General features: G+C 39.0%; 1 protein-coding gene across 3 annotated transcripts in view; it reads right to left on the bottom strand.

Annotated features, from left to right (window-relative positions):
* The window catches only part of AFAP1 (actin filament associated protein 1), a 128,100-nt gene that overhangs the window by 65,672 nt on the left and 35,301 nt on the right, over positions 1-27,127 (bottom strand). For all 3 annotated transcript variants that reach the window (XM_063457736.1, XM_063457738.1, XM_063457737.1), the window contains exons 2-3: positions 12,658-12,786; positions 7,412-7,500 (exon numbers count right to left, since the gene is read on the bottom strand). In XM_063457736.1, the coding sequence (XP_063313806.1) occupies positions 7,412-7,500; positions 12,658-12,786 (218 nt within the window). The remainder of the gene's footprint in view (positions 1-7,411; positions 7,501-12,657; positions 12,787-27,127) is intronic.

Genomic DNA, 27,127 nt, shown 5'->3' with positions numbered 1-27,127 from the left:
AGAGATTGAGTTTCAGAAAGCGGGAGGACATCCAGTCAGAGATGGAAGAAAGGCAAGCAGTGACACGTTGCAGGACGGCAGGGGAGAGGTCCGGGGAGGAGAGATATAGCGTACAGGTGGTAGTGGAATCCAAAAGAGGTAATACGTTTGCCAAGAGAGGCAGTATAAAGAGAAAATAGAAGAGGACCAAGGACACAGCCTTGGGGGACTCCAACCGAGACAGGACGAGGGGAGGAGGTATCATTAGAAAAAGAGACACTGAATGAGCATTGGGAGAGATAAGAGGAAAACCACGAGAGGACAGAGTCACAGAGACCAAGCTATTGAAGAGTTTGAAGAAGGAGAGCATGATCAACGGTGTCAAAGGCTGCTGAGAGGTCAAGAAGAATTAGTATGGAGTAGTGGCCTTTGGATTTAGCTGCAATTAGGTCGTTAGTAACTTTGATAAGGGCAGTCTCTGTAGAGTGGAGAGGGCGGAACCCAGATTGAAGGGGGTCAAGGAGAGAGTTGGAATTGAGGAAATGAGACACACGGGTAAAGACAAGTCTTTCCAGAAGCTTTGAGGAAAAAGGCAGCAGGGATATGGGACGGTAGTTAGAGGGGGTGGATGGGTCGAGGGATGTTTTTTTTAGTATAGGTACTACAGTGGCATGTTTACGGTCAGCAGGGACGATGCCAGAAGAGAGCGAGCAGTTGAAGATGTGTGTTAAAGAAGGCACGAGACAAGTGGAGAGAGATCTGATAAGGTGAGATGGGACAGGATTGAGTGGGCAAGTGGTGGGGCGAGAGGAGCAAAGAAGAGCAGCCACCTCTTGGTCAGTAGCTGGGGAGAATGTCTGAAGGGTAGGAAAGGCATGATCTATGTGTGGTTGAGAAACAGAAAGGCAAGGAGGGGAGAATTCTTTCCTTAGTTATTCAATCTTGTCAGAGAGGTAACATGCAAAGTTATCAGCAGTAAGGTTAGTTTGGGGCGTGGCCACAGCAGGGCGAAGAAGAGAATTAAAGGTGTCAAAGAGACGCCTGGGGTTGCGGGAACATGAACTAATGAGAGAGGAAAAATAGGACTGTTTGGCAAGGGCAAGGGCTGCACTGTATGAACACAATATGAATCTATAATGGAGAAAGTCTGATTGGGTGCGAGACTTCCTCCAGGAGCGTTCAGCACAACGGGAACATCTTTGCAGGTAGCGCGTTGATTTAGTATGCCATGGTTGGGGGCGGGTCCTCCTCGAGGTACTTGTTTGGAGTGGCTCTGCAGCGTTCAAGGCAGATGTAAGAGTAGAATTATATGTGGAGATGGCCAGTGAAGGACAGGAGAGGGAAGGGATGGACAGCAGTCGTGAATCAATGTCAGCTGACAACTGCTAGAGATCAAGAGAATTAAGGTCCCTCCTGAGTTGTGGGGGGTTAGGCTAAGGTTGTTGGGTGAAGGGGTACGCGAGAGCAAAGGATAAGAGGTGGTGATCAGAGAGTGGATATGGAGTGTTGCAGATATTAGATACTGTACATGCATAAGTGAAGATTAGGTCAAGGGTATTGCCAGCTACATGGGTGGGAGAATTTGCCCACTGCGATTGCCCGAGGGAGGAAGTAATTGAAAGTAGTTTAGTGGCTGCAGAGGTCAAAGGTGGGTTTATAGGAATATTGAAGTCCCCGAGAATTAGGGATGGAATGTTAGAAGGGAGGAAATAGGGCAGCCAGGCAGCAAAGTGGTCAAGGAAGAGAAGAGGGGAACCAGGGGGACGGTAAATAACAGCAATGTTAGCAGAGATGGGTTTGAAAAGGCGAATTGAATGTAGTTCAAATGACGGGAAAGAGAGGGAAGGGGGGTGGGAAGAGATTTAAAAGAGCAGTGAGGGGAGAGGAGAAACCCAACACCACCACCTTTACATTCAGAGTTTCTTGGGTTGTGGGTAAGTTGGAGACCACCAAAGGACAAAGATGCAGGGGTGGCAGTGTCAGAGGGGGAGAGCCAGGTTTCTGTTAAGGCTAGTAAATCTATTGAACGAGAGATAAAGAAGTCATGGACAGCAGTGGATTTAGTTATATTGCAAACAGAGCGTGCATTCCAGAGGGCAGTATTGAAGGAGGATTTAGAGGAACATGAGATGGGTATGAGATTAGTGTGGATCCTTGGGTTAGTATGTGGTGAGTTTGTTGAGAGGGGACCGGGGTTTGGAGAGACATCACCAGCTGCTAGGAGCAGAAGGATAGAAAGGAAGTGAAGGGTGGAGTAGGATTTGAAAGTTTTGTAGGAGGGTATTTATGTAGAGAATTTGGAAGGAGTTGGTGGAGATAGGTTGGAAAGGTATGTGTAGAGTGCATGGGATGAATAGAGAGGGGAGGGGAGTAAGGTGGAAGTAATGATGATGGTGTTGCCAGGAACAGGTGAGCGAAAGGATAGGGATAATTTAGTAATGAGAGAAGTTAGTGTTAAAGTGAAAAAATAGAAGGGAGAACATTAGAGAAAATGTGTATTATATAGATATGTAGATCATATATACAAACACACACAAATATCAATGAGTGTTTAAACCAGTGTAAGGATGCAGTGTGTTAAATGATTTCAGGTGAGGAGAGGTTTAGTGACTTGATTGGTGTGTTAAAGAAACCAGCTGATGTGCACTATCTATAAGTAAGTTGATGACCATGGGGTGGGATGGTGTGGGGAGGGTAGGGTGGGCAATCTTCCAGAGATGATACCTCTGCTCAGAAGATTCTGCAGGACTTGGTTGCTTAGGAGTGCTGGGTGTTAATGCTGTTTTAAGGGGCCCAGTCTGAAATATAAGGTCTGAGGTTAGAAAAAAAATTAAATAAATCACACTATTATGGGTGGGGAGACATGGGGATGAAAAACTAAAGGAGAGAACATTTGGGATAAAAGATAGGAAGGATCAGATAGGTGAAAGTCATAAACCATGAACAGTATTGGACAAATATGGTACCGAATACCATCTTTCTACTCTTTGGATATGAAATTCTATCACTTGCTCTGTAAGTAGTGGGCTCTCCAGACTCACATATTTTTCATACAGATTTACTAACCTAACTTCTTAACCTTATATGGGAAAAATTCCGCAATAAATGATGTGACTGATTTATTTGTAAATGCCTAAAACATTACAAGTTGTAAGGACCTTCTCAGTTAAGCACATAAGACCAATCCAGGTCTCAAATTTCACAGAGGGTCACCTGTTGTCTTTCATGTTCCAAATGCATCATTGGGGGTCCTTTTAAATTGCTGAGAGCATATGATTTAAGGTTATGCCTTCTAAATTTGCACATAAATCAGTGAATATGTAATTCAGATGATGACTAATGTATGGGTTATTTGGGGACAGGATAAGAAACACAACCAACAAAGTACTGCATGCTGTAATATATTACACTACTCGTTAAAATGATCATACATTTAGGATCTTTATGTATACTAAAGGATTAATAAAATGTTCCAAGAACAACAAATAATAAAAAATAAAAAAAGTTGTTTGGCAAATACAACACCTTCTTCTTGTCCATGATAACAATCTTGTAATGTGCACATCACTCCTATAAATACAATGCTGGCACTTAAAGGCAAACTATAGTTGCCAGAAAAACAAACTTGGCTTCCTAGCACTATAGCTCTATTCTGGTTCGCCTATTTTGACCTTAAATTTAAAATGGACTTTGAATGGTCACGTTAGTGATTAACCCTGATAAAATAACTATACAAAATATACCCAAGAGTAAAAATAAGAAAAAGCAAGGTAATCTAAGATCATGAACAGGCACTGATATTTAGTAATCTGTTCATTAAATATCCATTAGCATGGCAGCTTATATTTAAAGGAACACTATAGGGTCAGGAACACAAAACATGGATTCCTGACTCTATAGTGTTAAAACCACCATCTAACCACCCTGGTGCCCTTATGCCTCCCTAAATGTAGTTAAATCTTACTTGTATTCAAGTCTGGAGCTGCTTGCTTTGTCCCCGTTTCCTTTTGACCTGCCCACTGCCTGCTGACATTATCAGAAGAAGTGGTGGCCTGATCCAATCACAATGCTTCCTTTTAGAATTGCTGAGACTGACAAGGAGGCAGATCAGGGGCAGAGCCAACACAAGTCAAACACAGCCCTGGCCAATCAGCATCTCCTCAAGTTATCACTAGGCTGTAATGTAAACACTGCATTTTCTCTGAAAAGACAGTGTTTACAGCAAAAGGTCTGAAGGTAATGATTCTACTCACCAGAACAAATTCAATAAGCTGTAGTCGTCTTGGTGACTATAGTGTCCCTTTAAGTGTTAAAGCTCAGTTGGCTAATGCACCAGCTGCAGGAACTGTTCAATCTGGCTATGTGGAGTAGAGTTGGATAAAAGTAACGCCAGTAATCAAAACCAGAAAATCTGAGAGCTCTGAGAATGGTCAAAAGCCTAGAGGACCTCAATAGCCCCTGATCAGGTCTAAAAATTGCTTTTGCTCACTTGTGCCATTACAAAGAGAACCTATACCATTTGAATTTTTAAACTAATCCCACTCATAAGGGTAGTCCAGAACCGAAATGCTGGCAAATTTTCTCTGCACAAGAGATCCATCAACCCCAGACAATTGTTTCTTTGGGCCTTGTCAGCGAGGTGTAGTAGACACTCCTCTAGACATAATGAGCACAGGGTCCGCCATTAGACTAAGAAAGAGCATAAGCAAAAGCAATGCACCGAAAATAGAATAAGACAGCTCTGAGAACATGCAAATGCTTAGAGAAATTGCTAATTAAAACTTAATCTAAGCTTTTTGAATATTATCTTTGGTAGAAACACATTTTTAGATGGCAGAGACAGTCCGCTTTAATGCCTTCGTATCAAAAATCAATTCATAGCAATAGTCTTTGTTTCAGAGTATTTTGTATATGTGCTTTTCATAATTGAATACATAAAATTTTTAATGGCTGCAAACAATGTTAACTTTATTGTTACTTTATTGTTCTACTCCAGAATTTTATCTTGACCTCGGAACCCGTGCATGTGTGGAGTGTCCTCCGAGTGACCCCAGCCAATGGAAATTGGGATAATTAATTAAAGGGACACTATAGTCACCAGAACAACTACAGCTTATTGTATTTGTTCTGGTGAAAATAATCAGTCCCTGCAGGCTTTTTGCAGTAGAACTGTTTTATCAGATAAAAGCCAGTGTTTACATTGGAGCCTCCTCACATGACTACTAAAGGTGCTTCTTGGGGCAGTGCTGCACAGTGTCTTTCCTATGAGAAAGCATTGTGATTGTCTCAGATCACAACTTCTGATTATGTCAGCCAAGGAGACAGTGCAAGCACACTGCCATAAAAGTAAAAGTTTACTATATTTAGGGGGATAGGAGAGGGGGGAGAGGGGCAATTGGCTAGTTAGTATTTGTAGCACTATATGGTCAGGAATACACGTTTGTGTTCCTGACCTTATAGTGTTCTTTTAAGTGATAGTTATTTCTTTAACATTTACCAATTTTGCAATGTAACTAAATAATTCAGAAAGGGTTACAGTCTGTGTTAACTGGCATATAAAAGATGCTGCCTTTGCAATTTCCAAAAAAAAATCTATTTTCTTGTTAGTATAATAAGTATACAACAATATCATAATAATCAGCCTCACACCTTATACCATGTTCCAACAAAATAAGCTATACAAATATTGTGATATAGCATTTGGCTGGTCCCATCTTAAGAAAATTCCATTCTCCTCTCTGGATGGCTCAGTGTTCAGCAAACACTGCAAAGAATTGGAGGATTTCATTAGCTTTCCAGGAATAAGCAGCAGGGAGAGATGTACACTGCGATAGAAAGGACATGATTTTCTTGACTCATTATCTCCACCCAATACCCCATGTGAGTAAAATAATTGATTTTATGTAATGTGTGCCAGATCCTTGACTCATCCCCTTCACTTATCGCAAGAAGAAAAAAAAAAGGACTATTTGTTTTGGAACTAATCTAACTAATTTTGGAACTAATCTCCCAACACACTCAGCCAACCATCAAACTTTACTCTGCCTACTGATTATAGCAGCATTTTAAAAATGCTGTTTACTGGATATCACTTACTTTTTAGTAATGCTGGCTAAATTATCCACAAAAAGTACAAGTTGCAGAATTTATTAATATATTCTTCTTTGCAAAGTTCTATTGTCCATAACCCCATAATTGAAAATATATTGTAGTGTTTAGCCCAACTAAAACCCTCCCTCCGGTGTGAGCTGCTGTGTGTTTGGAGTATTCTACAGAGAGCGTCTTTGGCCTCTATTTCGGAACACTGCAACAGTATGCTATACACTGCTTTGCAGAATAAAAATGGCCCTCAGCTCACTTTTTCCCCCTTTTTTTAATGATGTCAGGAAGGGATAATAATCCTAATATATCTTAAACTAAACCGCAATGACCATCACAACTTTACAAAGTTGCATGAATCACTATATACTGCAATACATGAAAAACAAATGTAAACTTGATTTCCTTTAATTTCTTCATATATTTACTTAAACTGATAAATAACCACATTACCACAACAAGAGGACATCGTCTTAAATTAGAGGGACAAAGGTTTAAAAATAATATCAGTAAGTATTACTTTACTGAGAGGGTAGTGGATGCATGGAATAGCTGTCCAGCTGAAGTGGTAGAGGTTAACACAGTAAAGGAGTTTATCCCCTTAAGGACCAAACTTCTGGAATAAAAGGGAATCATGACGTGTCACACACGTCATGTGTCCTTAAGGGGTTAAGCACGCGTGAGATAGGCATAAGGCTATCCTAACTATAAGATAAGGCCAGGGACTAATGAACGTATTTAGAAAATTGGGCAGACTAGATGGGCCGAATGGTTCTTATCTGCCGTCACATTCTATGTTTCTATATTTCTATGTTGTCAATTTAATCAGGGTCTCTTACAAAAACAAAAAGCAAATAACGAGCCCCTCCAAAAATGGCATTACTAAACAATTATGTGGTTCTCCTAGATGCGATGAGGTGTGTTGCACTCAGCAGCATAACCTGGTGGCTTTAGGTAAGAGGACATGCCTATTTGTGTTACATATGTGACTTTTGACATGGTTGCGTCTGTTCAATGCATGTTGAAGATCAAGTGGCATGTCAATACAAAAGGTACATGGTCAGTTGGAATGTCCCACATTAGAGTATGTGTGGAATTGTGTCAAAGCATGTTTTATACACAAATTCTATCTACGTTGTCCTGGATACTCCTACATTCATTTCTCAATACAGGACAATGTTACATACCACCATCTACTCCAATTCCATCCCACCTAGATCTTCCACCTTCCTCTCTAACCCATCTTATGCAATTCATACCCATCCTTTCACTAATCAGGAGTAGGTGGGCTGCCGTTAACCAAATCAAACATAATGAGTGAAACGTTCCTTACCAGCCATGGTTGAGGAATTTCTGGTAAAGGCATCTGGGGTGGTGCAGGCACGCTGTCTGTTTTGTGAAAATGATTCTTCATCTCACATTCTGTGGAACACAATGAGCATTGTAGTATTTACTATATAAAATATTACTATAAGACACACACAACGAATATATGTACATGTTAAAGAATATACTGCATATTAGATTGCTTAAAAATGGTTGGTGTTTGCATAACTCTAGCCTGGCTGGAATGGGGATGGTGGGCAGACCTTTTGAGGGAGTGTCATCAATTACATAAATTGGGTCACTGGTGATGCCCCTAAATGAACAGACACACTCAGAAAGTAAGGGGGTCCACCCAGCGAGGCCCCTGCATAGGTGGCTGCTAAAATGCTCTCTGCATGGTCCTAGTGCCTATAATGATGCACTCGTGCTGCGCTACCCGGGGACAGCTCCCTAGTATCCCCAGATACGTGACACCAAGGAACTAAAGCAGGAAAGGACCCTGAAATGGGAACTGTCACACTAAAAGCAGCACAGACGGATGCATATGTTTACATGAAGAATCATTCTACCATTGAATACTTGTTGTATTTATCTGTGCATACATCGACTAAAGCACGATTATCTGCAAATAGCTTCAATTTGTAAACAATGGAATGAAGTGGCCCAGTTAAATTATTCAGATGTGCATGCAGAATTAATATATCACAAAAATTAAATAAATTGAAAACACAAATACTACTGTGAGGAGCAATACAATAGAGCTTAGATAATCAATCGAATCGAAACAATCACAATCCTAAATACACAAACCATTTTATTGTCGGTAATCTCACCAAAGACAGAAAATAGTTTTGATCCTTGCCTGGGGTTTTCTCTTTAATGTGACCCCCAGTAGGAAAATATGACGGAAATAAAAATTTACATTACAAGTTAAATGTTACAGTCAAGTGCATTGATGTTTCTAATAACATTCCTTAAGTCAAGCATGTCAAACTTGTGGCCCACAATGAATATCTTTCCAGCCCAGAGAAGGGATCGACCGATATTGTTTTTTTAGAGCCGATACCGATAATCTGTGAACTTTCAGGCCGATAGCCGATAACGTGCCGATATTCTGTACATTTACCATTTTGAAAAAATAAACAATTTCTAAAGGTAAACGCACAAAATATACATGCCACATGTAGTGGATGCAGTGTGTTTAGACAGGGGAGCGGTGTGTGTGTGTAGTGGATGAAGTGTATGTTTGTGTAGTGTGTATAGTGAATGCAGTGAGTGTGTAGTGTGTATAGTGAATGCAAAATGTGTGTGTTTGTGTAGTGTGTGTATAGTGAATGTAGTGTGCGTGTAGTGTGCGTAAAGTGAATGCAGTGTGTGTGTAGTGAATGTAGCATGTTTGTAGTGTGTGTATATAGTGAATGCAGTGTGTTTGTGTAGTGTGTGTATATAACGAATGCAGAGTGTGTGTTTGTGTAGTGTGTATATAATGAATGCAGAGTGTGTGTGTTTGTATAGTGTGTGTGTATATAATGAATGCAGAGTGTGTGTGTTTGTGTAGTGTGTGTATATAATGCAGTGTGTGTGTGTGTAGTGTGTGTATACAATGTAGTGTGTGTATATAATGCAGTGTGTGTGTATACAATGCAGTGTGTGTATAGTGTGTGTATATAATGCAGAGTGTGTGTGTATATAATGAATGTGTGTATATAATGAATTCAGAGTGTGTATACAATGAATGCAGAGTGTGTGTGTTTGTGTAGTGTGTGTATATAATGCAGTGTGTGTAGTGTGTGTATACAATGTAGTGTGTGTATATAATGCAGTGTGTGTGTATACAATGCAGTGTGTGTATAGTGTGTGTATATAATGCAGAGTGTGTGTGTGTGTATAATGCAGAGTGTGTGTGTATATAATGAATGTGTGTATATAATGAATGCAGAGTGTGTATACAATGAATGCAGAGTGTGTGTGTTTGTGTAGTGTGTGTATATAATGCAGTGTGTGTGTAGTGTGTGTATATAATGCAGTGTGTGTATAGTGTATATATAATGTAGTGTGTGTATATAATGCAGACTGTGTGTGTGTGTGTGTGTGTGAGTGTGTAATGAATGTAGTGTGTGTGTGCGTTTGTGGAGTGTGTGTATATAGTGAATGCAGTGTGTTTGTGTAGTGTGTGTATATAGTGAATGCAGTGTGTTTGTGTAGTGTGTGTATATAATGAATGCAGAGTGTGTGTTTGTGTAGTGTGTATATAATGAATGCAGAGTGTGTGTTTGTGTAGTGTGTATATAATGAATGCAGAGTGTGTGTGTTTGTGTAGTGTGTTTATAATGCAGTGTGTGTATACAATGTAGTGTGTGTATATAATGCAGTGTGTGTGTATACAATGCAGTGTGTGTATATAATGCAGTGTGTGTGTGTGTGTGTATATAATGCAGAGTGTGTGTGTGTGTGTGTATAATGCAGAGTGTGTGTGTGTATATATAATGCAGAGTGTGTGTATAATGAATGTGTGTATATAATGAATGCAGAGTGTGTATACAATGAATGCAGAGTGTGTGTGTTTGTGTAGTGTGTGTATATAATGCAGTGTGTGTGTAGTGTGTGTATATAATGCAGTGTGTGTATAGTGTATATATAATGTAGTGTGTGTATATAATGCAGAGTGTGTGTGTGTGTGTGTGTGTGTATATATAATGCAGAGTGTGTGTGTGTATATAATGCAGAGTGTGTGTGTGTGTATATAATGCAGAGTGTGTGTATAATGAATGTGTGTATATAATGAATGCAGAGTGTGTATACAATGAATGCAGAGTGTGTGTGTTTGTGTAGTGTGTGTATATAATGCAGTGTGTGTGTAGTGTGTGTATATAATGCAGTGTGTGTATAGTGTATATATAATGTAGTGTGTGTATATAATGCAGAGTGTGTGTGTAATGAATGTAGTGTGTGTGTGTTTGTGTAGTGTGTGTATATAATGAATGTAGTGTGTGTCTGTGTGTTTGTGAAGGGATGTAATTTGTGTAAAATGGGTGGGGGGCACTTTTTATTTTAATTTTATTTTTAATATTTTTATGTTTTATATATTTCATTTTTTTTAGTCCCCCCTCCAGGCTTGTTACCTGGCCATGGAGGGAGGATATAGCATTCCCTGGTGGTCCAGTGGCATTGGCTGAGCAGTGGGGGAGCCGGCAGCAAGCTGTAACTTACCTCCCCGCAGCTCCTCCAGCGGTCTGTGTGCCGCACGGAGCGTTGCCATGGTGTGTGTGTTTGCATAGTGTGTGTATGTAATGAATGCAGAATGTGTGTGTTTGTGTAGTGTGTGTATATAATGCAGAGTGTGTGTAGTGTGTGTGCATATAATGAATGCAGAGTGTGTGTATATAATGAATGCTATGGGCCCTGTGGTCATGGTATGTATTATCGTCAATACCGATATTGCCGAAAATACCGAATATTGGCCGATATCGGTAAAACCGATAATCGATCAATCCCTACCAGAGAGCTGCAAGTTTGACATGCTTACTGTTAAGGCAGAGTAGGCACCTGCTCTCCCCACATTGCAGGTCCCTACTCTGCTAAAATTTACCAGGCCGGGTGGAGAGGAAGCAGGAAGCTGGCATCAGCGAGTGCAGTCTGTTCTTCCTGCTCCTCATTGCTTGTTCGCGCCCTTTGTGGTGATGCTGGGTGCCGGAATATGACATCATTCCGGCCCGGCATCACTGAACTGTGCATGAGCAGCAGGAAAGGAGATCTTCACAGAGAAGATCCCCACTGGACCCCATGAAGAGGCTTCACACCAGCTCTCAAAGGTAGGGAGCAATCAGCAATAAAATGATTTGTGAGTCTGTGCAAGAATGTGTAAATGTGTGTGTGCGTCTGTCTTTCTGTCAGTGAGTGAGTGAGTGAGTCTGTCAGTGAGTGTGTGTGTGGTGGTCAGCGGAGGACCTGGAGGTGCATGGAGGCACACAACGCCATGTCACATTCCGACGTGACGTCAACGTGCTCCACCTTTACAGGGTTTCAAGGAGTAGCAGGAGGATCGGCTTTGGCACAGGGTGCGGACAGCTCCATTTGAGGTATACCAGAGGCCGGACTTCAGAGTCGCATACTGGCAGCGGCAATGTGAGTGGAGTCTGCTTGTTGGCCAATATTGTATTATTTATTTTTTTTAAACAATGGCAGGGGATTAGTAGAGGGTGGGACTGGGATTTAGTAGATGGGGGGGGGACACTGCGATTTAATAGAGGGGGGGGAGCTGCGGTTTAATAGAGGGGGGGACTGCGATTTAGTAGAGGGAGCTGGGCTTTACTAGAGGGGGTAATGAGGTTTAGTAGAGGGGGGACTGTGGTTTAGTAGAGAGGGGGCTGGGGTTTAGTAGAGAGGGGGCTGTGGTTTGGTAGACGAGAGTATTGGGTGTTTTTTATACTGTACTTTTCAAAATAAACATACGCTTCTATGAAAATTTAAGTTTTTGTTTTTATGCAGCTCACATAAACTTAAATCTTGGTTTTTTGGCCCGTGCTAGCCGTGGAGTTTGACATGCTTGCTTTAAATTGTTCATAGTGACTTTTCGGTATTGTGCACATTTGTCTTTGTTGTGCTACCCTTTTAGTTACAGTGTATATTTGCTTTGGTATGATTGATTAGTGAGGTCCAGTCAGTTAACATTTATTGTAAAGGTCATAAAAGCAGGAGACGTGTTTGTGATGTTCGTTCTGCTCATCATTGGGGTATTGCCCATCTATTGGAAAAGTGTATTTAATTTCTTTTAAAGGGTAGTATCGGTGTCTAAAATATCTTTCTAAAGCAGTGACGTATTGAGATTATCCATTAGCGTGACTGGGGCTACAAAAGATTATTATTGGTTGGTATCATATTAAAAGTATTTACATACATTTCAGTCTAGTCAGCTTATGGAATTGTAAATTGAAACGGTTATATTTTATTACTAGCGAGCGCTCAAGGTTCCGTTGAGTGCACTCAAATGAAGAATGGATGCTTCGCCATCAGTGATTCGATGATAGCAAGGTAAGAAAGGAATTACATTTTAAAAGTGTATATTTTCCCTTTAAATGTTTCTGAAATCTGATATTGGTCAAGGAACCGAGTGAAGACATACATTACAAATTCATCTATGGTCATTAACAGTCATTTTTTGTGATGTCAGCTCATCTGTAGTACACAAATATGAGAAGCAACACAGATTAACCGCAGGCTGGGTTTACACTGGACATATCTCATTACACTGACCTTTGGATGACAGAATCCTGTGAAGAATGTTGCTTATCACAGTCTTTTTCTCCCGAACGGCTGTTGTAAGATATTCATTGTCCAGAAGTTCAAGAAACAAGCGAAGTTCGGCTATTAATTCCTCCATCTCTATGAGTAAAAACAAAATGGGAAAAACATTTAACCTAACTACGTAAAAACAGTAAAACAGAAATTGTAGAAAATACACATTTGCTGCAATTGTAAAAAATTATTAAACAGGCATTCAAAAGACATAATTTTTAAGATAAAATATCATATGTACATAACATTTTTACCCGATTGCGCTGAATAAAAATCTAATTCAGCATATCATTGTATGAATTAGAATGTAAATGATCAGTCAAAAACAAGCATCTGTCACATCATGTTTTGTGCATCAGAAGGCCAATTTTTGGGGTTGCACCATGTGACAGCACGTTATGTTAAGACGGCATCCAGTAACTACTATGAGATTAAGTTGTTATGGTGGCTGGAATCACCCAGGACTGTTGCTTTAAACCAGTTAATGATTTGGTGTTCCTTTTATCATATTCATTTTGTTAACCCCAGCATATTAAAATGCTGACAATAGAACGAGCAGTCCTAATGACTGAAATGTTGCCATAGCTGAAGCATTAACCATCAGAGCTATGCAATTTAAATATTAGGGGTCATTCATTTATAATGGAGTGACCAGGGTATTCGCTTAATGAACAGTTTATGTACGATTAGCACCAGTAACAAATCTCTTGATTGTGACAAACCAGCTTTCTCATTCTGATTTAAACCTTAAAATTCTAGGTTTCTCTGCAGTCCCCAGGATCACAAGAAAGAGATGCTTATATGTCAATTACAGCATAATCAGATATATAACAAAACATTTACTGCAAGTATGGTAAATATAATTTTCAGTATAAAATTTCATGATGAAACATCTTTTTTCCCCCCCCAACTGGCTGCTGTCAAGTCATTTAAATCATGATGTGAAAATGTAACCACAGCCAGCATTACTTTGTGCTGTTTTGAAGAGAGACTGATTAAACAATTATGTGGTATTGCTTAATTTCATTTTTTTTAGTCTTCCTTGCCAGATATCTTTATTGTACAGCGTCACATAATTTAAAGTGACCCACTCACCCCAAAGCAGCCTGCCAGGCCTCTGATCAAAATAAATAAATAAAAATAATATTCAACCAGGGATTTCATTTACCCATGCTTTGCTGGAACACGTCTGGCAGAATGAGACATAAAAAGCTATGAACTGATGAAAAAAAAAAAAAAAAAAGGGATAAGGTACTCTGAGATACTGAATCGACAAAAACAAAACAAAATACACAACGCACTAGAGTTGACACGTTGACTGTCATCTGTATTTTTCTTATTCAGTTGCCCATGGTATCTATGGTGGCTGAATGAGAAGGTACAGGTACATCCTTTTCCGGCATGACTAACTATGGATGCTGGAACAATTCCATTAAAAATATGACAAGGCAAGATTAGAACTGGTACAGTCTCCCTTTAAAACCTCTGAAAGTTCTAATTTCGACCTGTATTCTTGGTTTAAGCCAAATATTGCAGGCGGGTTAGTAAAAACCCTCTGATATGGATCTGCGCCCACCTAAGGTCTGTTCCCTAGAACCCAGAACAACAGTACCTAGCTTCACACAGACAGTGCAATATGGACTACACCAGGCTTTATGACAGCTCTTCTGTGTTCAGTTTGGGTGAGGGGTACTCCATTTCTATAGCGTTAATGTTAGGGTAATCTTATTTTCTACATACCTGCCCCATTACAGTTCAGCCTTTATTTTATCATTTATTAGCATTCTATTCTAGTCTATGGTAACACTATATGTGATTTTATTATACTCTTTACCAGGCTAAATGTAATAAATCATTAGGGTGTGGGTGACATAGTATTAAAAGGTCACAGGGATACCTAATGCCAAGTAATCAGTACAATTACGTTTAATGATAGAGATGGGCTTAAGATTTTATCCTAAAAATATAGTCCTATGGGCATCAGTTATCATATGATGCAAGTCCATGCAACAAGCAATCACATAAATAAAAAGACTTTGTCAGACGCCAAATGTGGTTATGATTTTTAAATCCATGTCTAATACAATCTGTCATTTAACCCTTTCAGAGAGGGATTGAGAGAGAGACAGGGAGAGAGAGAGAGAGAGGGGGGGGGGGAGAGAAAAAGAGAAGGGGAAAGAAAGAGAGGGGGAGAGAAAGAGAGGGGGGAGAGAGGGAGAAAGGGGGAGAGAGGGGGAGAGACGGGAGAGAGAGAGAGAGAGAGAGAGAGAGAGGTGTTTTTAAATAGTAATGCAAAAAAATACAATTAAAAAATATTGTACAGCTCCATATTTACAAACCACTGAACTAAGTTGTGATGGTGCTTATAGTGACCCTTAAAAAAAAAAAAAAAACATGTTAGGCGTCTGCTTTGCCCGCCAGTATAAGTAGAATGAAAAGCTCTCTTCGGAACTTGAGGCCATGGAAAACAAGAAAATTGTATCCTTCGTTGATTTTAAAAAGCAAAAGGTATCCAAACTCAAATTCATGCTTAATTCACGCGCATCATTTTAGTCTTGTGGAACCAGCGCCATCCTTACCGCGTGTACATTTTTTCTAATCTTATCTGTTATCTCTTTGTTCCTCCAGGCTTAGTCACCAGTCATGCCTTGCTTTACGGGTTATCGACCAACTGAACGCGTTGTAGCAGATAAACTTCCTAAAACCTCTCGCTTTCTCGATGGCCAAGAAGGAGCTGCATGAACAAGTTGTGCATGCCAGAAAGACAGAACATGCACTGTGATCATGGGAAACGGCTTGCCCCCGGCTGCAGCTTTCATGAGCAGATGGCAGTTAACTTTAGGAGATATCTCAGGGGATATGGAGCCAATGCTAATTTCAGTCAATTAAGGCATATATTTAGCATGATGACTGAGCAATCACCCTCCACCATCACCCATTTTATGTGCAGAAGTCTGTTATCACCAATAACACACAGTCTGCCTATTGTGCACAAAGGAAGGAGACAGTGAATTGGACAATCTGGATTGGTTACTTTTAAATGTTCAAAATAAAAGCAAAATAAATAAATAAACAAACAAATAGTCAATACCATAGACTTCACATGATCAATATATATATGCCAATGCAGACAACTGAAATCAAGTTATTTCTAGATTTCTATTTCACAATCTACTCTAAAGAAAGAAATCTAACTGAATAGTATTATTAAAAGTTGTACCAACAATGAGGGAAAGGTGGTCGTGAAATCAGAATCCGGGTTTATATAAACATTATTAGAGCAATGTCAGAGCATTTCTTTAAAAAAAAAAAAATTTTTTTTTTAAAAGACAAACAAAAAAATAAGTACTCACCATTAGTGATAAAAAAAATAAATAAAAAATGAGTGTTTACCACTAGTGCAGGAGGAGCACCACACAGGAGACTCCTGTCAGGTTTACCAGGCTATTAACAGTACGAGGGATATGAAATCTGCAATTAAACAGAATGTATAATAAAGGAAGTATAAATAATAGATCTTACTTTACAGGAAGTGATTAGTAAGGTTGTCGAGGTTACATGCAGGTAGGTGTGACTAGGACTGCATAAACAAAGTATTGTAACTCCTAAATGGCATGTACTTGGGCAGCGAGACTGCAGAGGTATGATCTATACACCCAAACTTCTTCATTACATTAAAGTTGTCTTGTGACTATAGTGTCCCTTTAACTTCTATATACTTTTTATAGTTTGTTTACTATTTTTTTTTATATTACAATTGAATAGAATTATTTCTTGGGAGATTAATATTTTAAATGGCAAAGATATTTTAAAATTGGCCTGCTAACCTTCAAAGCTTCAAACAATCAATACCTGAAAGAGCTCCTGACACCCTACATTCCAACCAGGTTCACTGTGGTCAGCCAGCAAATCCCTCCTGTCAGTGCCAAGAATAAAGACAGACTCAGGTTCCAGGGCATTCAGCCATGCTGCCCCTACCTTCTGGAACTCTTTACCGTGCACAATCAGAGAAGCACTGTCCTTACAGACTTGGATCCATCATTAAATCCTGGACTTTTGTCATTTTTAATGTTACACTACGTATATTTTTTTCTTTGGTCCTGTACAGTTTTATTCAGCCTCTGGACTTACTACATTATGGTGTGGTACTCAGTAAAAAAATAAAAAATAAAAAAATTGTATTGTATTTGTCGTTAAACGCGGTTTGTTATCACCAGCTGTGAACACTTATTTTTTTTTATTTGGTTTTATTTTTTGATTGAAGTCTGTGGGAAACAGATTAAAGTGTTGCATGGTGTATTAATTTGTATAATTTTATACACATTATTTTCAGATCACTTTGTTTTCTTTATTTTAAGAAATGTGACTACCAACTCATTGAGCAGCTCCAAGACACATGCTGGTAAAACACCTTTTCTCCAAGCAAGCGTCTGGTTTATGGACCAGAGTAAATTTAACTTAAATCATGGGGGTGCAATCCAAACCAGATGTAACAATAGTAAACTCTTTTTATGAATCCATAAGGAGCATTACTTTCACTTACATCTGGTGAGGTTGTTGTTCCACAGAATTTTATACATAAAACAAGCACATACAGATAATTACTTTTCTAAAATAGGTGGAAAAATTAAGTACAAACAAGTTTTTGCTTGTGCAATTCACTTTTTGTTTTTTAGAATAATTTAACGTTTTATCTTTTAATGCAGCCTGATAGATAGATGCCTCAAAAATAGCATATTATACCCACGTGTCATCGTTAAGGGGACCTGCCATGTCTCTTAAAAATATACCACTAAATAAAACAAGACAAAATCAGCTTTTAAACCTCTTACAATATAATACTCCAGTACCAGTTCTCTTTTAAATATATATTAGAGATTTAGCAATTGACCTAGCAATCCAGTTCAGTACAGACACACATTACACCATTACACCAGGAGATTAACCACCCAGTTTACATCAACTCATTTCATGTGATTCTACACAATTTGTAAAATTAAACCATCCCAAATCAACAGGGGATCCTGGGTGTACTTGTATGTCACAGATTTAACATCTGCTTTCTTAATCAGTTAATCCTCTAATGTCCACTGAACAGGGTGGATGCACAGCTATCATAGGGTTATTAAAGGGCTACATCAGACACCTAAAAGGGTCATTTTAAGCACCATAAGCACTTCAGCATTGCTTAGAGCACCCTGAGCCCACTCATTTTTTTGTAGCACCAGCAATTTATAAATGTGCAGCCATTATTTCCCTTTTAAATGAGTACATGACCGAATATTGGCTGGAGATTGATCCAGATCTTTTGGCTATGGGAATGATGAAATGCTCTGAAGCTAGAGCGGTCAAAAAAAAAAAAAACATGTCTAAAGGTGCTTTTCACATGTAGGGACGGAGAACACCATACAGAGAGCACATACTATAGAACACCTTTTGTTATCTTATTTTTGTGATTTAAGTCTTTCGTTTGTTAGTTCTTTTTTGCTGTTAAACATTTTAATTGCCTTAAGCTTCTCGTTAAAAGAAGGAGTATTTGTTTTAATTTTTATTCTGAAAATTATGTTTTTAGTGGTAGAAGCAGGTCTCTGGATTTACATTCAGAGACGGTGTATGTATGGATGATTTATTTTTAAAGATCTGTTACAGAAATAAAACTTTGCAAAGTTGATGCGGCATGGTAAGTTAACAATGTTGTAAATTATGTTCTAGATTAGTGATCGAAATGTCCTCTAGCCACTGGCGAGTGAAAGTTTAGCCCTGGCAAGTGGTATACCCAGCCTCCCTGTTGAGAGTGGATTAGAGCTGCAGCGATTAACACTGTGAAAGCGCTTTAGTTTTACAAACTAAGTTTTACGTCTCCTTGTAATATTTTTGCTTTTTTTTTTTAATGTAGTATGAGTTCCTGTAGATTATTCCTTCAGTTCAGGGTCACATTGTCAAAAATCAGATGGGGGGGGGGTCCCATAGTTTAATGTCAGTGCGGTTTTGATTCCTGACTGTAGCCCCTTGTTTGTACCTTCTCTCGTTCACATACTTGGAATTCCATAATCTAGCTCCCTCTTCCTGTACTGTATCCGATAGATCAAAATAAACATTCTAACCTGTGCATGTATCTGGGCTATTCCAATCCATCTGTACTTTAATATTTAGAAATTGCAACCCACATTCCCACGGCTCTTTAGTAGATCTCAAATTCTCCTGCTTTTAGGCCCTTTCTATAAGGGATCAAACAAATTAAATCCAACAGCCTTTATAGGGTAAAATAATTTGTTGCCATAGCAAAAATACAGTCTATTAATATCCTTTGTGTTAAATCATTCTTAAACCTACTAAAGGGGGAATTTTTTTTTTAGAAACTTGTTGAAACAAATAAAAATCCCTGTAAGCACCATAACCACTGTAGAGGTCATATTTCAAAGGGTCCTTGAGTGTTGTCGTCCTTGTTTCAGTTCAACTGTTTTTAAGCTGGGGCCTCCACTTATAGCCTGGCTCTTTCTTACTGCTTGGCAAACGCAGAAGTCACGTTCCACTGTAGCCCATACACTGTCATGCTTAAATGATGGGCTAATGGGCTCAGCGCAAAAAGGTCAAGTCAGCCCGGCACTCACAGCCTACCACTGCTACCCAAAGATGGATCCTAAGTTCACGATCACCTTGCCTAGGAAGTTGACGGGGGCCAGAAGAGCCATATTTTTTATTTCTCAAACCACTCAACAAGCACATATGGACTCCTTGCACCATAAACAAATACCATGAGCTAATGTAAGGTCAATTACAAATATTGTCCATTTAATAATACAACTAAAAAAAATAAAATGCAGTACAGCATAATTCGTTTTATGATAAATTCAGACGTTAACGCACAAAGAAGTAAAAGATTCTACAGAATGTTTATTCACAGGAAGAAAAAAAAAAAGACTGAACCGATCTTTATTTATCTTTTACTTAACCAAAAAGTCATTAAAAATAAATACTTTTAAATATTAATAAACAACTTTGAGCTGCTGGGGAATGTTACAAGACATCCCAATGTAAATATATTCATGTTAGGGAAGGGATATATTTATATAAATCAGGGTTCTCAGCTATAAGTCTGACCCACACTTCACTGTTTATTCTATAGGACCAGTATGTAGTGAACATTGTGATTTACACTTGTTAAGTTAACTCTTTCGGTGCCAGAGGTATACTATTATATATATACTATATATATATATAGTAGCAGGGTAACAAGGGAATACCTATCATGCATAGTGAGTAATTAGCTGGACACAATAAATCAGAATGAAATGGATAGCTTATTTCCAATAACATTTCAATGGCCCAGAAGTCTCAGGCAGGACACATTTGATTTGTAGGTTTTGAGAGACAAGTAGGTTGGGATGGGCTACTTATGATACATACAACAGCATTCTGAGATAGAACACCTATAATGAATGTAATATTATCTTAAGACCCAGATCATTAATCAATGATCTAACAGTCATCAGAGAACACAATACATGTTGTCTTAATGACTCGAGCTTTGAGATGTCAGGTGAACAAAAAAAGAATGGTTTCTTGAGGGACCATAGGTGAAGGAAACATGGCCTTGCAACATTTTATTCAGAGACCACTGATCCCATATGAAAAACCGGCAGTACTATTCTATTGGACTCATCAAAGGAAGGTATTGCATGAAAAGAAGGTTTAAAAAAATAGAATTGAAAGCACTGGATTACAACAGCTATAAATGTGTACTCCACAGCAAGACTGTGAGAGTGAGAAAGACATAAAAAATTACAAATATGTTTTGTGCCTTTATAAATTCTGTTTATACTCTATTCATAATAATTTCCAGTATAAAGGAAACAGATGTAAATGTAGCTTTGGATAATAAATAAAAAAAAAACCAGTGTCATTTTCAAGGGACCAGCAGATGGTAAGGAAGAAAGGGAGTGGAATATCAAGATGGGCTTGATATATGTAAACCCATTGCAATAAATCTGAGCGATTGGGAGACTCACAGCATGAAACTGATTCCCTTTCTGGATGGGACCAGCTGGGTTCAAGGAGGTTTCTCTTGCAAGACTTATTAACGCATTGACTTTTGTCGGTTTCAAGACCACCGGGGTTAACTGTTGCAATGCCAGAAAGGTTGAGTACTGACCAAAGGCTAATTAAAAGACAGAAAATTAAACAAAAATTTTACATTTATTCAAATGCTACTATGTTACATTTTTATCCTGATCATTATCATGATCTGTCAATTAAATACACCAATGGGATACATACAGTTTGAAAAAAAAAAAACAACACATTTATGTTATTTTTTTATTTCTTTTCTTTTTCTTTGTTTGGGTGTTTTGATTTACCAACTAACTTTTTTTTTTATTTTTTTATTTTTTTTTTTAAAGTGTTTACAAAAAGATGAAAGTCCAGAAAGATTTTTTGTTTTTTGTGGGAACAAAGATCAAAAAGCAGAGAATAGCCCGGAATGACGTCAGTTTTTGTCGTGAGGTTGAGCCACCACAAAACAATGTTACTGAACAATATGGAGTCATTCTACTAGACAAAGCAATCTCATTACAGGGTTTAAAACCCAAATAATGTGCATGAGAACTAAACAACTTGAAACGAAGAAATAAATCCTGCACTGTACAGAGGGAGGGGGTCTGGCTAGACCCACATTTAAAGGACCACTCTAGGCACCCAGACCACTTCAGCTTAATGAAGTGGTCTGGGTGCCAGGTCCAGCTAGGGTTAACTAATTGTTTTATAAACATAGCAGTTTCAGAGAAACTGCTATGTTTATCAATTAGTTAAGCCTTCCCCTATTTCCTCTAGTGGCTGTCTCACTGACAGCCGCTAGAGGCGCTTGCGTGATTCTCACTGTGAAAATCACAGTGAGAGCACGCAAGCGTCCATAGGAAAGCATTATGAATGCTTTCCTATGTGACCGGCTGAATGCGCGCGCAGCTCTTGCCGCGCGTGCGCATTCAGCCGACGGGGAGGAACGGAGGCGGAGAGGAGGAGGAGAGCTCCCCGCCCAGCGCTGGAAAAAGGTAAGTTTTAACCCTTTTCCCCTTTCCAGAGCCGGGCGGGAGGGGGTCCCTGAGGGTGGGGGCACCCTCAGGGCACTCTAGTGCCAGGAAAACGAGTATGCTTTCCTGGCACTAGAGTGGTCCTTTAAGTTTTGAGCTAGACTGAAACACAACCTAGTGCAGTCATGAGTCCCAGCCCTGGTATCAACATGCTGCGTCTGATGCCAGTATACCTCTGGGCTGGAGGGTCCTGGCAGAGTTTTCACAAGAAGGATCATTCCTTACAAAACAAATGTTTTCAGGACTATGCATTGTTCTATATTATTGACCAGAGTTAATCATTTTGTCAAATTAAACTCTCAGCTCCTGTTTTATTTTTGTTACTTTTATAAAGAAAGTGGTTCTGCATGCAGCTACACGCAGAGTCCATCCTTTTTAGGAAGAGAGACTCAACCCAAGAGCCTCTTATTCCAGTCTATGGTCTCTATTCCTTCCCATTAAAGGGTATTATAGTCATCCAGACCAATTTAGCTAATTGAAGTGGTGTGGGTGCAATGTCTCTGTCCCCCTTAGTAAGGTAATGTAAATCATTGCATTTTTAGATTGCAATGATCACATTACAGGACTAAGACTGCCTCTAGTGGCTGTCAATCACTAGAGGCACTTCCTGGATCCTAACTGACTCCTAAGGGAGATTGACGCTGGAATTGGGTAAATCATTTAAGGGGTTTTAACCTTTTATGTGCTGGGATGATTGCAAGGGAAGGAGGGGGGGGGGGGGCGGGGGACAGAGGACATTATAGTGTTAGGAATACAGATTTGTAATCCTAACACTATTAAATCCCCTTAATTTCATATCTAGCAGGTGGTTAATTGATAATAAATCTTCCAAAAGCAATAGCTCTCATCATTTAAGGAACCAGGCTATGTGCACTGATTGGCACAACCTTAGCCTGTGGTCCATAGCCCTGCTATCCTGAGAAGAGAGGAGAGGAGAGGAGAGAAAGCTCTAAGTCAAGTAGCCAATTTGTTACATCATTTGTAAAATTACACCATGTACACCAGAAAGGTTTATACAATGTGTTTTTTTTAATCTTAAAGTTATTATGATTATTATGTTCATCAGTTCATTAAAGCGACACTGTAGGCACCCAGACCACTTCAGCCCATAGGCGTGGTCTGGGTGCCAACTCCCATCACCCTTAACCCTGCAGGTGTAATTATTGCAGTTTTTATAAACTGCAATAATTACCTTGCAGGGTTAAGTCCTCCTCTAGTGGCTGTCTATCAGACGACTTTTGGTCGTCTAAACGGTCCTAGACGTCCTCACGCTATGCATCGCCTGGAAACCCCAATAGGAAAGCATTGAATTGCCACGCATGCACATTAGGTCTCCCCCGCTGGCAGACGTCGGCAGGGGAGGAACGTGGGTGGTCCCTGTCCCTCGGTGCTGGATTCAGAAAAGTGTCTGAAAGGGTTTCAACCTCTTCAGCGACATGGGATGGGGGGCCTCTCAGTATTCTCTAGTGCCAGGAAAATGGGTTTGTTTTCCTGGCACTGGAGAATCAATTTAATGCGGAGTTTGGAATGTCCAGCACATGATACCAGCCTTTATTTTGAATTCTTACACCGTATTATCATTACCATATTAGTCAATCTTAACACAATTGTAGTTATTTCTTTTAAAAACATATTCAGATTCAATTCATAATATTTAATGTTACAGTAACATGCCTAGGCCATCAACATTATAACCAGTTAACAAGTCAGGCCTATATTGAAAACAATTAGGTAATTCAGTACCAAAAGTTATATTACAACATTAATTAAGATAGCAAGTAAAAATGCATACTATGCCGTCTATATTGATTACACAGATTAAGTCTGTCAGGGAGAAGAGCTAAGATTGCTTGATAAAAATAGCATCACATCACATCAGAAAAACACTGGCAAACGGATTCCTAGGGTTCCTTTCAGGATCATTACAGAAATGTAAGTCAGAGGCATTTTGATAAAATGTGCCCCTAATCTCGCACTGTATTTAACATTTGTTTATGAAAAAAGAGCTCCTCTCCATCAGCAGACAGCTCATGTACACAGCAATTCTTCAACTGCCAGACAGCCCATGTATCGCTGCTGCTTTGGGACATTGCATTTATAGTAACAATAGCAATTAAATGTACTGATCTCATGTAGAGCGTACACATCCACTGTAAAGCTGAGGACATTAGACAGACTAAAGTCATGGGTGGGCACTGTTGCCCATATTCAAGGTGAATGGATGCTGCTCATTGGGTATAAAAAAGAAAAAAAAAAGTTGAGAAAAAGTTCCCTAGATCTCCATAAATTACCCAGATTTGTACTGACTCTGGGAGTCTGCATCCTAACAAGCTTCAACCAAGAGCACAAAACAGGATTCCAAGTGGAATCTACATTACCAAAACTGCTTAGACCTCATAATAAAGATTCCTCTAAGAACATTTTCGTGTGCAGACCAACAGTTCATAAATAAACCATGTCACGCAGTTTGCAAAAGGCACTAAATGTAAACTAGAATGTGACATTTGTTTTTACTTTGGTCAGTACTTAGCCGTACACAAAAATGGTTCTAGAAGGGGCACAGTCTTAAAATCACATTTTGTTCTTTTTTTCACCCCACTCAATTTTTCTCATACAGAGGACACGGAAACGCTATACTTCAACCAGAGCAAATATTAGGTTCAGAAAAAGTAAATTTGATATATGTATTTGTCAGTAGTCATTTAAAGCAGATCTGTCACACCTTTAGTTGCCCTGGATTTTTTTTATGCATGTTTTTTTTTTCCCTTCAAAATTACGCTTTTATTTTACTAGTACTTTCCCTTATGTAAAACCTGAAGGTTGACAAAAGTTGTAGCTTTAGTCAAGTTCCATGTCATTGGCTGTTCCCATTTCCTTCCAGCGTCATGTCACTTCTGGGAGTGGTCAGTCACTGGCAATTTGTGTTGACTTTCAGCTTGAGAGTCAACACAGATCCACTGGAGGCTTTGGTTGTGCATCATTTGGAATTCATGGAGCCACCATCTTAGGAACACAAAGATGGTGGTGCCATGAGGGAAGACCAGTGGGACTGGCAGAACACTGGAAACAATAAGTTGCAATGGCCTGAAATAATTGTCGTGAATTGGGGGGGTGAGGGGGGCATAGGGAGGCTGGGAGTCAGACGCTGAAGAAAATTACAAACCTGCTTTAAAAATAGGCTTTAAGCAACCTGTACTGCAACATGGTGCAGATTTACACTGCAAGGCAGTCTTAGCTTTTCGCCATACCTTGTGAAACACAGGTCTCAGTGGTACTCATCAGTCAGGCTTCTTTCAGCATTCAGAGCCTCTTACCATGGGAGCCATCAGTTTGCTGACTGGAAACCCTTTTCTACAGACAGGAATTAACTACTTCCTCACCAAACCTCTGGAAGTTTCACACACTCAGGAAAGCATAACTAAACAGGAGAAATGATGCCTACAAAGAGTGTGACAGGCCAACCCTATAAAAGCCCCTTACCCTGCCACATCCTTTTTTCTATTGTGCCAAAGCTTATTATATTTCAGTATCATTTCCCTTGGGCTGTGAAAGGAAGTTTGCAATATTATATTATTATTATTATATTAGACACTGTTTATACTATCCAACATTCTTTATAAATTGTTGGAACCATAAATAAATGTCAAAAATTCTAACTCAGATGGTGGGGAGGACAGTAAGAGGACAGCTTTATCTGTGTACATGTTTTGTTATTTTTACATTAATGGGTTTTATTCACTTAACACCAAATTAGTAATGAATTGCAAACCTAAGTGCCAAGATTAAGGAAAAACAGCACATTTTTCTCCACGTTTTCTCAGCTATGGTTACAACTTGGCTTAACGTCAGTTTTACACTTTTATTATGTTTCAGTATTTAGTGAATAGACCACTTTGGGTTTCTTTTCCATCACATTACACTGTAGTAAGCCCAATACTCTTTGTTTTCGGGTGTGCAAATCCATTAGATTACGCCTTAAATTGCAAATGAACCATAAGTCGGTGAAGTCATATTCTTTAAGTCTTGCTTCTTTTGCAGAGGTTACCGCTCCCAGCACAAGTGGGAATTTTGCATTTCTTGTTATTACAGCAGCATATTGTACATTAAGTGGTGAAGTCATTGTTTCCCTCAACATCTGACCTTATCCCAGATTACTGTAGCCGTCAGCATCTGGCAAATAGAATTAGCATTACCCAATTCTGTATGATTATCTTTATAAAAAAAAAAAAATTGTATAGAAAGTATATGTAATGAGCCACCAATCTGCAAACTAGGGAAACAAACAATGTATCTTACCATTTCTTTTTTTCTTTTTCAGAAGGAACATTTGAGGCTAGAATTAATCCCAACTTTTAATGCATTCAAATAAAAAAATATATCATTTTTTTACTTTTAAATGTTCTTTAAAAAAAACTAATACAAATACTGTGACTTTGTATATTCTCAATTTGACAAAGAAATTCCCCCAAAAATCAACCAATTGCTCTCCCATGGAAATGTAAGGAAGAAGCACTCTGAATGTGTCATAATGCGTTTTACAAAAACATTTGCTATAGTGCAGATAAGGTCTCATCAAAGAGACCATATTTTATTTTTTGTTTGATCCCCAATTATTAGATATACCCCTAATAAAAACATTATTAGGGGTATATCTAATAATTGGGTAGGATGGAAAGAAAGCAAAGCAAAGGTAGGATGGAAAGAAAGCAAATATGAGAAGAACATGTTGACAAGTTAGTTTGAAAGGCCTAAGCCAGTGGTTCCCAACCCAGTCCTCAAGTACCCCCTAACAGTCCAGGACTTGGGGATTACCCAGTTGTGGCTAAGGTGTTTTTAGAAAAAAGAAAAAAAAACACTTTAGACACAACAGGGTAATCCCTAAATCCTGGACTGGTAGGGGGGTACGTGAGGACTGGGTTGGGAACCCCTGCCCTACACCTTTAAAATTTCCCACGGATTAGGTACTAGTATCTCCACAGGAATTTTCAGGACAATATAAGAGGAGAGATTTATGGCTTTCCATTCAAACTCTATATGGTCAGTATCCTGTTGATTACATTACATGCTCAGCACAATTTTCCTACACCTAAAAATTGTATGGTTTGCTGAATTAACCTCTCTGGAGATTTACAAGTCAGTCTGCAAATTACACAAGAAACGTTAAAATAAAAAAAATAAAAAAAGTAAAAAGACATTATACTGGGTCAGAAAGCTGCTGTACTTATGAATAACACAACTTAATCTCAAGGAGAGATTGTAGCAATGTAATCTCTGCATACAAATTCCATCTGCCTGGATTAGTGGGATTTACACTCCCAGGCAGCATCCGCAGACATTAAAGG

This window comes from Pelobates fuscus, chromosome 6, assembly GCF_036172605.1.
Source record: "Pelobates fuscus isolate aPelFus1 chromosome 6, aPelFus1.pri, whole genome shotgun sequence".
Classification (NCBI taxonomy): Eukaryota; Metazoa; Chordata; class Amphibia; order Anura; family Pelobatidae; genus Pelobates; species Pelobates fuscus.
This window is presented reverse-complemented; position numbering and strand designations above follow the sequence as displayed.